Raw genomic sequence first — 14,429 nt, forward strand, 5'->3', positions numbered from 1 at the left:
GCCCAGCCGCTCCGCGGCATGTGGGATCTTCCCGCACTGGGGCACGAACCCGTGTCCCCTGCATTGGCAGGTGGACTCTCAACCACTGCGCCACCAGGGAAGCCCGGAAAGTTAAATTTTTTGACAAAAGTTGAAGTCCTGCCTGAATGTGCTGAAGGTCTTTGGTAGGAATACCAAGTTTTCCATTGTAATTTCATCCTTTGTAAAAGGGAGGTTGGCATGGGTCTCTTTTGAGTCATTTCCTACCTTGAGTGGCTCACATAATAAAATACAAGATGTATCGCTCTCAGTGACAAGAACTCTTAAGTCATCTGCTGGGTGACATTCTAGTGACCCAATATAAAGGTGGAAAATATTTGTATAGCTAAAGCAGCATTCTGGTAGTAACATGAATTGAGATTAATCAGAGGCTCAAGGATGCTAAATGCTGAATTTTAAAATTATGTTTCTTAACCCCTTATCCCTTTATAGCTTTGATTTTTTTTTTTTAATTGTTTATAACCACTGAAAAGGTTCACTGACAGTATTCCTGCCTGGCAAGAAAACAATTAAAGACAAAGGAGGCATGAAACCAAAGGGCAAGTTTAGAAAGAATGAGTGCCTTTAAAGTGGAGATGAAATGGTGAGACTTTACACAGTAGAGAAGTGATTTTCTAGTCAGTTCTAATGTAAGTTAAGACTTGCATTGCTATAGTCAGATTTTGTTTAAATGGAGATCTCTTGCTGCCTTGAAAAAAGGAGTAGAATTTTCTGTAACAAACATATGTCCTCTTTCCTACTTATTCCAGTATAGCAACCTAATTCTGTATGTCCTTAAAGGAGTGACCTTTAACAGAATATCCATCTCTAGTACCTCTAGCAGTGCTTGCCAAGGGACTTCATTTATTCATTTGGAGTTCATTAGTGAAAGGCTGTTACATGGAAAAGCACTAGTTCCTAAGCGGGGAAAGACTGTCTCATGAGCTATGCTCCTGTTTTTGTCTTATATATAGATTTGAACTGGTGGAGATGGAAGAACACGAACTACCAATCTCCTCCAGGTTTATGTTATAGACAAGACAAATATCAATAGAAGTATTCTGGTATATAGAATTGGCCATGTTTGGGAAGTAGTGAGTATTTACTGGTGTAATGAACAAATAGAGGTTATGCAAACAAAGTAAGTTCACTGTTCCCAGTCATCATCCCTGGACGATGGCTTTGTTGATTGTCATAGTACCTGCTTTGTGACAAATCCTGTGTAACACATGCATGAGGACATGTGTGTTTTGTTTGGGAATTACTGAATATGTTCATTTCTTTCATGCTTGCCACAATCCATGAGGTTGGCAGGGAGGTGTAGTGTTATTTTACACAGGAGAAACTGAGACTAGAAATGCTTGTCCAAAGTTCCTCAGAGATGTAGCACCAGGACCAGAATTAGCATTCAGTTCTTCTGACCTGAGTTCATTGTATTCCCCAAAGCTGCTATTGCTGTCGGTAAAGTTGAGCTTTTTCAGTATCTTGTAGTATACTGTAAAAATCACAGTGCCAATGGATGCTTTTAAGTTAAACCTCTCATCTGTGAGAATTAGCAGTTCTCCACAGAGTGTGGCTCACGTCAGGTGGGTGGGTGGAGGAGTGACTGGATTCCTGACAGGTTCTGGCCTGGTTAGAGGGGACCAGATGCAAGATATGTTTGGGAGACAGTAGAGGAGTACAGCCCCATTGTTGGGGGAAGCCACTAGTCAATTGGCCTACATGGTACAGCTGAAAAGTTAGGTTTGTTGGGTAGGAAATAGAGAGCTCTTGGGGCTGTTTTGGTTGGGGTCATGATAATCACTCCTGGTTTCTGGCTCAACTTAAGGAAAAGGGGCTTGAAGGTTTTGATTGGGTTCTAGGCACTGGAAATAGAGAAGAAAATACCTGGAGACCTGCTGCAAGAGAAAAGGGTTCAGTGGTTGTCCATATGGGTTTTGGTGGAAAAGACGCTATAGCAGTTTCCAGTTGAATACATGGAAAGATTTGGGATTATTCGTGAGAGCATAAGTTGGCAGTGGGGCTGGTTTGGGGACCAGTTGTTATGTTTTGGAGCTATATGTGCTAAAGTGAACTATTAAGTGGAAATGACCTGTAAGTTGGAGATAGAGGCCTGGAGATGGTGAAAGTGTTGGAATTGAAGTATGTAAGTGAAGTCCTGAGCAGAATGAGGAGAAATTCTGACTCAGAGTGAGTCCGCCAGATGAGATAGGGAGAGTGTAGGGGAGGCCACGCCATGGAGAAACCTTTGGAAAATGGGTGAGAGCAAGGAGAGGGCAGAGGCTGCCAAGTGCAGGCTAGTGGAGCTTTTCAAGTGATGTGATAGAAGTAGACACCATGCAATAGAGGCTACTGAGCTTGGCAGGAAGGAGGGTCCTGGGAGACTTGGTGGTCGTCGGTAGTGATGGGGTAAGGGGAAGTGGGGCTGAGAGATTAGCAGGGGAGGTTAGGGGCTGCTAATAGCAAAAGGAGGGGGGCAGATGAGACGGTGGGGCATAGAGGAAGCGTGTTACTATGGTTAAGGGCCATCTGAGTGATTTGTGGCAACTGGAACTTTAGAGGCAAGCCATTTGAAGCCCCAACTGCAGATGCTGTGGGTTATCTCTTTGAAGTTTTGTGTTGTATGTTGCTCTCTGCATGTAACTATATTTACCTGGGATGGAAAGAAAAAATATCAACTTTCCAGAGGAAGAAGGATCAGTGAGGGGATAGAAACCCAAGTGACTTATCCAAAGGGGAAAACCAGATTGTGACCCAAACCGAGGTCTCCTGATTCACAGGAGAAAAATGTTCTGGGTGACAGCAGCCTTCAAAACCACTACTGGATCCTGCCTCCTCCCACCTCCCTTTCCTTCTTTACCTGAATTTCATTGGTTTGTTCATTTATCCATTTTTCAGACTTGGGCTAGTAATTTTAACTTTTTTTTTTTTTTTTGCTATCAGCCCATCTTCTTTGCCTATCTTCTTTTGTGGAGAACAGGTTCTTCACCTTCATCTGCCCTCCCTTAGATTTTCTGAGCATCAAACAAAATAAAACAGAGATTCACATCTAGGGTTAGCATCTGGGGAGCAGGATGAAACTTTGAATCTTTCTCTTCTCGGCAAAGAGCAGTACTAGGCCAGGTGTTCTGTGGGGCAGAAAATGGTCAGTAAAAGGGTTCGTTGAGGTTTTAATCAGGAATATTTCATTACTAGAATCAATTGCTTACAAGAAAAAGATCTTATAAGATTTAAACTTGTTATAAAATGTCATGAATTAATAGACGGTGATTCCAGGCAGTTCAGTGCTGCATGGAAGCGAAAGCAGTGAACATTCTTATCAGTGTGTTAACAGGTCTAGCCTGTAGATAGTGACTCCTTTCCTTCCTCAGTGCAGACTCTTACTTGCAGCAGAGTAGAAACACGACTTCTAGTAAGTGGTGCCTACGCCCATATCTCCTGACAGTTGAACAGTTGGAAGATCATATGGGATGTCTCATCATTAGCTTTGGCTCTTCTTGCCTTTCAGTGGACCAGTACACTTTGGGATTTCATTGATTTGCTACAAGATAATTTGGAGCTCTGGAAAGTCACAGAAACATCTGCTGGTGCTTATTTGTGGGAATGAGAAGATAGTGATTTGTATTTAACTCAGCTGCTTAGCATTTTGTCATTGTATCAACTTTCATTGCAAAATGGTTGAAACCTCTGGCCATATACCAAATTTGCTAAAAAAATAAAAATCAATGTTAAATTATATTTCAGTTTAGCCTAGCAGCTTGAGAAAGTTGAGGCAGTAGCAGTGTTCACAGATGGTTCCATCTTGTTAGCAGTGTGTGTAGTTCCTGGACTACCTCATGCGTAGTGTCCCCATTGCAACTCCAGCCCCAAGAGTCAGTAGAGCACAGGATGTGGCAGTGGGCTTGGAGCAGGGAAGGGGCTGGGCAGGCTGTCTGCGGGCACCTGGGGCCTCAGGAGGCAGGCCCTGCAGGTTGTCGGGGTAGAGGTTGGATGGGCAGTAAAAAAACTCCCTCTACTGAGAGAATGGTCTGGATAGCTCTTTTGGCCAGGGTTGCTGAGAGAGGCTTTTCCAAATGTTTGACAGCATGAGAGTGGAAAGCTGCTGGAGCATCCTTGGGCTTTTCTAATGTTCCTTATAATAGGGTCCTTTCATGGAGGTTCCAGATAAGTAATGAAAAAAACAGAACTAGGTCAGCATCTTTCTTTGCAGGTTAAGAAAAAGTGCTCAGAGGTTTTATTTGGTTTTTAATTTGAGGTATTGCTAGAATAAATGACCTCAAAAATAGTAAAAAGTTTAAATTTGTTTATTACAAAATATTAAGCTCCTTGGTTTGTGGTATGAAATCTGCAACTAAAATTTACATGTTTTATTTAGACAGAAACTCTATGCCGAAGATATGGCTTTTGGAGCTTCAACTTTTCCACCTCAATATTTATCTCCTGAGATCCCTCTTCATCCATATGCCTATTCTCCTTACACCCTGGAGTCGTCACAAAATGTTTGCCCAGTGCCTGGCTCCCAGTATGATTACAACCAACCCGGTTGTTTCGGAGGTTTTCAAACCGTGAAGCCACGAAACGAGCACGTGTGCCCTCTCCCGCAAGACACAAAAGCTCTGTTTAAGGTCTGTAAATGTTTTGGTTTTGTTGATCACTTTAGCATTTAAAACGTAAAGAACTGTTATTTAAGGTATTTAAATTTTGAGATATTTAAAATTTGATATGGTCTAACCTTTCTAAAAAATGGTTGAGTTGTACTTATGAATTTGCAAATTTGAGCCTTTTTTATAGTGAATTTATGTTAATTTTTAATATGTTACTTTTCAATTATGTTTACTTTTTAATGTTCCCCGCAGAAGAAAACCTGTGATGAGCAGAAGTTTGACACTAAGAAGACTGATGGACCTATATCATCTGATTTAAAATCAGTTAAAAGTTCACCTCGTATGTCCATTCATGCTGAGAATAGTTTGAAATCAGGTAAAAATAACATGCTCTGTATGTTATGTCTTCCTACCTTGACTTACTCATCATGAAAAACTGAGGCCATCAGGTTTCCTGTGGGATCCTGGGGGCCTTTCCTCCCGGGGAGGGAACTTGTTTGTGTGGGCTCTATGACGTGTCCTTAACATGTTATTACCTTGTTTTGTGCAAGAACTTCTGTTAAGTCACATAGCAAGTAGGTGATAATCACCCGCCTCAAAACAGTTGTTAAATAAAAGTGAATTACAGTCACATCCCTTGTACTATATTTGATCATGTTCATCCCTGAAATAGCTTCTCTGGTATTCTGTTGGGACACTTTTTAATACGTGGGAGAGTTGACTGGTTTAAATCCCATCCTAAACAATACCAAACCTGGGGCAGGACAGTCATTCAGAGGACATGTCTGCTCTGGTCTTGAAAACTGCTGTTCCAGTCTCTGGCTGAAAGTTAGTGATTATACATGATGTCTTGTTTTTTTCGTGTAAATTACTTACTATTGCACGTTGATCACAGCCATCATCTGTTTATATAATAACTTAAAACCTTTGTAATAGCGTACTTACTGGGAATGGTCTGTCATTTTATTTACATGTGTAATTTATTGTTACTTGATATGTAACTTTTTCTCTTGGTGTTGACTTCACTCATAAACCATCTGGTACGTGGTAATGTGAAAGAAAATTTGAACAGTTAACTGTAATAACTCTAGCCTTACAATTAAATAATTTAAAAAATGCTGGGGCTTTATGGCATTGTAACCTGTAGCATTATTCATTTGCATTTGAAGGAGAAAGATGGGAAAGAGCTTATAAGTTTCATTTTACTTCTCTCCAGTTTCTTCCAGCAAACTAAAACATGGAAATTTTATTATTTAAAGAAAATTTGTAAGAGTCCCCTTAATCTCACAAATCTCTAAAGTGTGTATTAAGAATAATTGAAATGCCCAGCTGCACAGTCAGGTTAAGGTAGCCATTTCATCCACTTTAGAATTACTCCTAAAATTTGCAGTGTGTTTTCGTTTTTCTGCTTGGTGGCCCCCATGGTCATTTATGTTTTCCACTGTTACAGAGAAGGTTAACAACACTACAAAAAATTAGGCTGTTTGGACAATAACGTGTTGCATCAATAGCAATAGACTTTCTACTCTGCAATTTAAGTGTGAGTACAGGTCATTAGACAACATCTAAATTTTTACCCCTACTTTTAATTCTGTAAATACAGATGGTTATTATAAACGAACAGACAGGAAATCCAGAATCATTGAAAAAAGTGGATCTGCCTCCAAACCTGAGTTTGAATTTACCAGGTTGGATTTTCCTGAACTGCAGGGTCGAGAGAACAGTGAGATACCAGAGATACAAAAGCAGCTCAAGTGGGGGCCTTTACGCTCTGCCTCTACTGATGTTTCTCTTCTAAGAGAAGTGGGGAAACCTGCTGCAGTGTTAGCAGAGGTGAGTGCAGCCTCCTGCTCTTTTTGTTCCCTTCTTTCTTCCTTTCTCCTCAGTGATGGGTAGTGATGCAAGGACATCACTTCAAATACTACACTTCACATCTTGGTGTGGGAGGGGCCTCTCAGTTCGCTTAGGTGACTTTCTCTGTTGTTTGAACTGTTTATAGTCAGCTGTAACACCTGGTGTGGCTATTCTTTCCAGAGAATCACTTAGCAAGTGTCTTCATATCTGGTGGCTAGAAAGCATTGCAGTGTCTCAGGAGGAGAAGATTGTAGCACGGGTTCCTGCTTCCACAGCACATTGTGAAAATGTTGTTTCTACCATTGCATTCTGGTAGCACTTTTTCCAATACAGGGAAAGAGATTTTTTAAAATCAAATAGTAATGTTAAAACTGTGTAGTGTAACTGCTGATTTTTCCAGGTTTTTATCTGCACCTCAGTCTTGTCAATGATACGGAAAATGTCATTGCAATAAGTGCACTCAGTGCCTAATAATCTTAAATTGCACTGTATTCACCATTTGATCTCAAAGTTTTACTCCATCAAATTGATGCATTTTTCCTCTCAAACAGATTGATTTTGAGACTTCCAGGAAAAAACCTTATTGGGTTAGTAGTCCCTAAAATGGCTTGTGACAAATTGGGGCCCATCCCAGTATGGAGGTAAGGAGAAAGAAGAAACAATGAAGAAAACAGAGCTTACCAGTTCATTTAGCTCTTGAATGGAGAAAGGATTTCCATTTCCTGTCCTAGCACTTCTCTTGGGTGCCTGGATACTAAACCCTCTGAAGACTTGATGGTAGTGGCTTATAATGTGCAGAAAATAAATCATTCCCCCCATGTTGACCCTTAGACTATTATACCTTGGTGTTATAATGTGCAGAAAATAAATCATTCCCCACATGTTGGCCCTTAGACTATTATACCTTGGTGTTTTCCTTTTACACAGTGGTGATAAGTAAGGCCAATTGACTGATATAGAAGAACCACAGTTTCATTAGGCAGCTTTGTGATTGCTTTCTGGGCCCTGGCTGGGTGTATGGAATAGCTGAGTAGTCGAGGGGCTCCATGCTTTCATCATGGGTGGTCAGTGGATAATTCCAAATCTGTGAGCACTGTACAAAAGTAGGACAGAGTACAGCGGGTCCAGGGTGAGTGGAAGCATGACTGACACTTTATGTCATGGTCACTTGTTACATATGAGTACTGCATATGTGGACAAGAAGTAAGGCATATCATGCTATGTGGGGAGATGTACATACTCATTGCTTTATATATTCACACTCTTGAATTATGTGTGGAGTATTTTTTTGTTTTTTTCCCATTTTCCCTCTAAAAGAAACCTTTTTTTTCCTGATGGTATTAGTAACATCTTTCAACATGAGAAAAATATTCAGGAAAAAAAAAATTGTCTGAAGCTGTACAACCAAGAGAAAACAATGTTTGACACTTACTCTTTTTTTAATGGTACATTGTGGGAATTGAGGGGCATTCCTTTCAATTTAGGATACACATGTATGATACAAGCTTGTGTTTGAATTTTTCAAAACTTGTGGTAGTTTTTCCATGTCATAAAATATTTTTTGAAAATATAACTGTTGCATTGAATCTTTGGTATTGATATATATAATTTAACCATTCTAGAATAGGTAAGCCATTTCTAGTGTTTCATTGGCTTTGGTGAGCATAAAAGTTACGTTTACTCAAAGAACAGGCTATGTTTTAATCATTTATGTTATTTTATTTTCTCCTTTGATGAATTTATTTTTTTTTAGTTAACATAATTGCCTTTACATACTGTGTCTATCTGGAGCCCCATAGAGAACACAGCAGCCTATAGGATGGGGCCGGAAGAGAATTTGTTTCTCAGTGTGCAGTCACTTCCACAGAGCCATGCTGATGCCACATCACCTCCTCCAGGACTAGCCCAGTGTTTTGGAAGCTGAGAAAGGTGCTAATAGAAGGGAGAATGGCATCTTTCTCTTTGCCAGACTCCCAACCTCCCCATGCCTTTGGAGTTTCCAGAAATGTTTCATTAAAAATAAAAATTCACTTCCCCAGTCACTCTTGTTTTGCATCCATTTGGTAATAGCGAAATGAAATTATCGAGATTCTGTTCAGAGGTTGGGCCTCAGTCCTGCAGTGGATTGAAGCAGACAGCTCCGCACTCCTGGGATGGGGTGGGTGCTCTAGGCAGCACCTCCTGCAAGATTTGTATGGTGTGCATCTGTCAGGCAGTAATTTGGAATTTGCAGGTTAGCAAGTGACACCTGCCTGCCCAGAGAGCCCTGCCTGATGTCTGTAGGGAAGTGGTGGGTCCTCTGGGGAGGCCCTGGGGCAGGAAGGCCCAGGGTGAAGTAGGTATTTCCAGGCCCTTAGTGAGCTCTACCACGGGGCCAGGAGTCAGCGGATGCCACATGGAGGATTTTGCTTCATTTCTATTTGTAATGAAAATGGGGGCTTTCTGTCCTAGTTAAGGAACATGTTCTTTCCATTGTTCTGAAACAGCTCTTGGAGGTTAACAGGCTTCTACTATCCAGGCAGAGAAGTGGCACAAGGCATATTCAGCAATCAGCTATTTTGGCCACTGAACAAGTCTTTTTTTTTTTTTTTAACTAGGCTTAGATGTAATGGAATGGTAAAATGGATAAGTTTATGAAACATATGAACTCCAGAATTTATTTTAAATCCATTCAGTGTGAATTTATCATTTTCCTTTCACTTTGGCTGCTGGTCATTTTGAGGTCTCTCTTAACGTACTCACTTGTCCCCAAGTGTCGTTTGGTGCCTCTTGTTCCATGCATGTGGCAGCTTTCTGTCTGTGAAAGGGAGTACGTATTAGAAGGCCTGCATTTGTTTTTGTGGGTATGTTCAGGGATTTTTTGAGCCTTGGTGTGGGGGTGTGGTGAACGACAGCTTTTGCATTCACAGTGGGCACTTCGGCTCTAAGAATCGCGTAGGTACATCTGTGCTGATTTGGAAATTGTTGGTTGTATGTTGGTTTTTTTTTCCTAAGTTACATGCTACTGTGTGTGGTGTGATCCCATTATGGAGATCCATTTAAAATGATATACAAATGTTTATGTCCTAAGCAAAGAAATGGAAGGATGCTAGCTAAGCTGTAGACGGTGGATGGTTTTTCCTTTAGGGAATGAGATCTGGCAGAAGAAAGTAATTTAATTTTTCACATTATGTACTTATGTGTTTGGAATTTTTAATTAGCGTATGTTTTGCAGGTTTTAAGAATGGCGAAGGAAACTATATATTTCAAAAATAATGATTACTTTTATTTTGAAATAGTAAGAAAAGAACTGGTTTGTTTTTTAGGGTGAAATAGTGGTGAAGAATAATAATCGGACCGAATCTGTAACTGATAATGCTGCTACCAGTCCCTCTTCATGTACAAGAGGTAAGAGTGGGCTACCAAATATTATTTTAAAATATAAAAATTGTCTATTGTTGTCTGTTTTCTTAGTTCATTTTCAGTCTAGTGCAACTGAAATGTTTTTGTTTTAAAGCCTTCTTTAAGGCAGCTGATGGGTTGATAAACTGGCATCATTGTTAGAAGACTGAAGTAAGCAAACGAGATCCCACATCCATGCACAAGGAGTGTAAACTACATACAAGTAAAGCATTCTAAATGAAATGTTTGTTCGGTTAAGTGAGACATTTTATGAACTCAGAAATGATTACTTTCTTAAGCATTACCTATATCAGTGGTTCTCATAGTTTTTGGTCTCAGGACCTCCTTAATACCCTTTAAAAGAACCCCAAAGAATTTCTGTTTATTTGGATAACTGTCAATATTTGTAATATCTGAAATTAAAACTGAGAAATACAAAATACTTATTAATTCACTTTAAAAGTAACAATAAACCCATTACAGGTTAACACAGCACATTTTAATTTAAAAAAATAACTATTTTCCAAAGTTAAAAAACTAGTCAGGAGAGGAGAGCAGCCTTTACGTTTTAGCAGCTCTTTAACGTCTGGCTCAGGAGATCTGCTTCGGCATTCACCTGTTTCACTGTTCTCTGTCGTACAGCCTCTGGAAAACCCCACTGTACTACGCTCATGGGAGAGTGAAAGTGGGGAAGGCAGATGGCACATTCCTGTTACCAGGAAAACAATTTTGACTGTGGACCCCTGAAAGGGTCCTAGGAGTCTCAGAACTTTGAGAACTGCTGGTCTGTCCTGACCTGGCCCAGAAGTGAGATATTCAGAGAGAGTTCAGTAGATTCTGCTTTTGCAGTTTTTGTGAGTAGCTTGTCCTAACAGAAGCCCTTTTTACAAAATTATTCTAGATTTATTCACAGGTGTGTTTTCTATTGCGTTAGCATGTTTGGTATGTACGTGGTTCAATAAAAGACCTTCACTTTAGCAACTGCTGTGAAGATGCATAGCTCTGTGGTGACAAGAACAGCCTGTCTCCCCACTGTGGGGTAGTCACAGGCTGCTGACATGACCTGCCCGTGTCCTGAAGGATGTCCTTTTGTTTTGTCTGTATATAGAGTTTCATGGGCACCTACGGAGTAGTGTTGCCATACTTATGCCTATGTTCTAGAAAGAAATAAATTACCAGTTATTGCGATAGCTGAAGTTTAGTGATCTTTGATTTCTGATGTTAAAGGTACACATCAGGGCCACAGTTTGCTGTGGTTAGTAGGGCTACAGTTTGCTCTTTAGCTCATTATTTCTGTGTGTTTGCCACGTGGATGTATTTGTGGATTTTTTTTTTTTGTTTGTTTGTTTTTTTTTGCGGTACGTGGGCCTCTCACTGCTGTGGCCTCTCCCGTTGCAGAGCACAGGCTCCAGACGCGCAGGCTCAGCGGCCATGGCTCAAGGGTCCAGCCGCTCTGCGGCATGTGGGATCTTCCCGGACCAGGGCACGAACCCGTGTCCCCTGCATTGGCAGGCAGACTCTCAACCACTGCGCCACCAGGGAAGCCCTGGATTATTGTTTTTTAATGGAAACTTTTTTGTTTACCACCTGCACCTCTAAGTTAAAAGAACAGTTCCTAGGAAAGTCAGTTCCCCTTACGAGTTAATTCAGCATGCATGTTCCAAGAAGAAAAACAAATTTAGTGGATACTGTAGTTTCCAAGAGAATGTTCTTGACAACACCTTAATTTAACTATGCTCTTGAGTACTTCATGTAATGCATGCTTGGAATTTCTTTTTACTGTTGGGATTGTTCAACAATTTTGGTTATCTTTGAGCAGAATTATCTTGGACACCAATGGGTTATGTTGTTCGGCAGACATTATCTACAGAACTGTCACCAGCCCCTAAAAATGTTACTTCCATGATAAACCTAAAGATGGTTGCTTCATCAGCAGATCCTAGAAATGGTAGTATGTCATCTTCTGAAGTTTTATCTTCGGAGCCTTCGTACAAAGAGAAACATGTTGTCCATCCTACTAAAAAGGTACGTGTCACAGTTTGATTATGTTGCTCTTCTGTACCACTGGATTGTCTTTTTTTCTCAAATCCTAACTGAAAGTGTTTCATTCGGTACTGTAGGCACTAATCTGAGTTGGTTGTATTCAGTACTTGAATTGAATACAGTCTAGGGACACAAGTGGTAGCTTTTATACACAAGTAAGGATGTGCATGTTAGACCTATGGTCTTAAAATATCTGTGGACCATTTTGAATTCTTTACAAGAGAGATGCTGGCAGTAGCTTATGCTCTGGTATATAAAATACTGCAGTCTTTTGTCTGTTGATTTTACATTGCTTTTACCTACCAGGTACTGGTAGCAAGATAATTGTGTGCCACATTTTGCGATCATCATGTATGTTAATTGATTCTTGGTTAATTGCAGCTACTTACTATAAAATAGCATTTCAGAATCCATTTTTTCCTTTCAATTCAAATAATTTTAAGTTGTCATTTTTCAATCCCTAGATTTCTTTCTTGAAAGAGCCTTTTTTACTGGGCTAGAGTTTGGGTTTGATTTTCATTGTGTACTGATAACATTATTTTAAGTTGAAATATGGTCATATTTGTTTAGTGCTGGTTTCCTATCTTTTTGAGTGTTAGAATACTTTTTGATATCGAAAGTGTCTTAGACCATCCCACACAAACAGGAGCTGTGTGTTTATGCTTGGTTGATTGAGAAATCTCTGCTGGTGACAATTAATGGTGAAGTCAGACCTGTGTGCCTGTTCCCTACAGCTTTATGCACATACTTGTGAAACACAGGAGGCGGCTGTGAGGCCCCTCCAAGTACACATGGAGACTGGCCAGCTCCAAGGCCCCGCTGGTGTCGGGGCGCAGGCTGCACAGTAGGCCACCAAGTCACCATCTAAATGAGTTTTTGACACTCTTAAGAGTTAACAGATTTTATTTTATTTTCCCAGCATCTTTTTAAAAATTATTTTTTAATTAGAGGTGTAAGAAAAGTTTATTTTTGAGAAGTCCCAAAATAAAGATGAGAGAATGAGGATCTCCTGTAATCCTATGACCCAGATGGCTTTGCATTGTGGTCATAATGTTTTTTTTTTTTCCCCCTCTAAAACTTTCTGTATTGTGAATTTTTATTACTGAAATAGCACCTGTAATATTACAAGGATCTAATTATGGAAAAGGTCCTTTTCCCATAGCCCTTTGGTCCCCACCCCTCTAGGAGCCTCCATTAAGAACTTGCTGTCTGTTTTACCTCAGGGCTCCTGAAAACATAAATAAATAAGTATGTTTATTTTGTTTTAAGTTTTTTTTTTTAAAACAGAAATGGGGGGACTTCTCTGGAGGTCCAATGATTAAGACTTTGCCTTCCAGTGTAGGGGGTGCAGATTCGATCCCTGGTTGGATAGTTAAGATTCCACATGTCTTGTGGCCAAAAAACCAAAAAAACCCATAAAACAGAAGCAATATTTTAACAAATTCAATAAAGACTTTAAAAATGGTCCTAAAAACCCATGATTTTTGCTTTTTTTGTTGTTGTTGTTCTAGTCCAGAGCATCACAAGGTGACGATACTGAGCAAAATGAAGCCTCAAGGAAGAATAAGAAAAAGAAAGAAAAGTCTAAATCAAAGTATGAAGTCCTGACAGTTCAAGAGCCACCAAGGATTGAAGTATATTTACATTTATTACTCACCTTGTTTGATATAATAAATGGGTCTTCCTTAATAGAAATGGGTTCATACTGGTTGCTGAAGTAAAAATTCTCCAACATTTTCTTTAATAATTGTAGTGCTGGGCTTCCCTGGTGGTGCAGTGGTTGAGAGTCCGCCTGCCAATGCAGGGGACGCGGGAAAGAAAGTAGTTGTCACCCATTTTCTTCAGTTCTTCATTTTGGTGTCCCCAGTGCAGTGCCCATCTCATAGCAGGTTCTCAGTAAACAAATGAATGGCCTAGAGAAAAAACTACTTGTATTGAAATTTAATGGTGTGTATGCCCTACTACTAATATATACCCCTCAGTATCTTCTGGTCTGTTTTTTTCTTTGCTTTGGCATGCTGGCTTCTGCAGGGCCTCCTTTTCTATCTAGATGTTTTGGTATAATATGCTCCACTATTGAGAGAAACTTAGAATACTGTAGATCTGTCGTGGACCCTGGTCAAGAAGAGAATATCATGAACTTCCGAAAGTGCTCTTTAAATTGTTGTCCAGTGATACTCCAAGAATGTCTCTGTTCCCCAAGGAGCCATCCTGGATCCTGATTATGTTTCTCATGGGTCTGCAGTACCAGACTCAGCAGCCTGGCTCCTGGTGCTGGCAGAAGGGTCTCTCAGCAGTACTCCCAGGCAGCCAGCTTAGGGTCAAGCCCGAGGTGTTCCCACAAACTCGAGGGACTCCCGGGGCTTTTTGACATTCCCTTGAGAGTAATGGGGTTGCATGTTTGAAAACCTATGACTGCGGTAGAGCATTATCGTTTGGGCCAACAAATAACTCATTATTTCTGCCCACATTTTTCACATAATTTCTCCAGGGTCCCTAAAATGTTGACAGAAGCACATAAGACATTTT

At 40.3% G+C, this 14,429-nt stretch overlaps 1 protein-coding gene across 12 annotated transcripts in view; it reads left to right on the forward strand.

Moving 5' to 3' along the window:
• Positions 1–14,429, forward strand: part of SECISBP2 (SECIS binding protein 2) — a 39,901-nt gene that overhangs the window by 2,254 nt on the left and 23,218 nt on the right. For 6 of the 12 annotated variants that reach the window (XM_024731917.1, XM_024731918.1, XM_024731926.1 and 3 more), the window contains 6 exons: positions 4,394–4,643; positions 4,875–4,998; positions 6,226–6,455; positions 9,782–9,863; positions 11,677–11,882; positions 13,412–13,534. In XM_024731917.1, the coding sequence (XP_024587685.1) occupies positions 4,394–4,643; positions 4,875–4,998; positions 6,226–6,455; positions 9,782–9,863; positions 11,677–11,882; positions 13,412–13,534 (1,015 nt within the window). Of the gene's footprint in view, positions 1–4,393; positions 4,644–4,874; positions 4,999–6,225; positions 6,456–9,781; positions 9,864–11,676; positions 11,883–13,411; positions 13,535–14,429 lie in introns of those variants that run through there. The other 6 variants (XM_024731919.1, XM_024731921.1, XM_024731920.1 and 3 more) reach the window with 4 other exon arrangements.

The sequence above is a fragment of the Neophocaena asiaeorientalis genome, unplaced genomic scaffold (assembly GCF_003031525.2).
Source record: "Neophocaena asiaeorientalis asiaeorientalis breed wild unplaced genomic scaffold, Neophocaena_asiaeorientalis_V1.1 scaffold160, whole genome shotgun sequence".
NCBI lineage: Eukaryota > Metazoa > Chordata > Mammalia > Artiodactyla > Phocoenidae > Neophocaena > Neophocaena asiaeorientalis.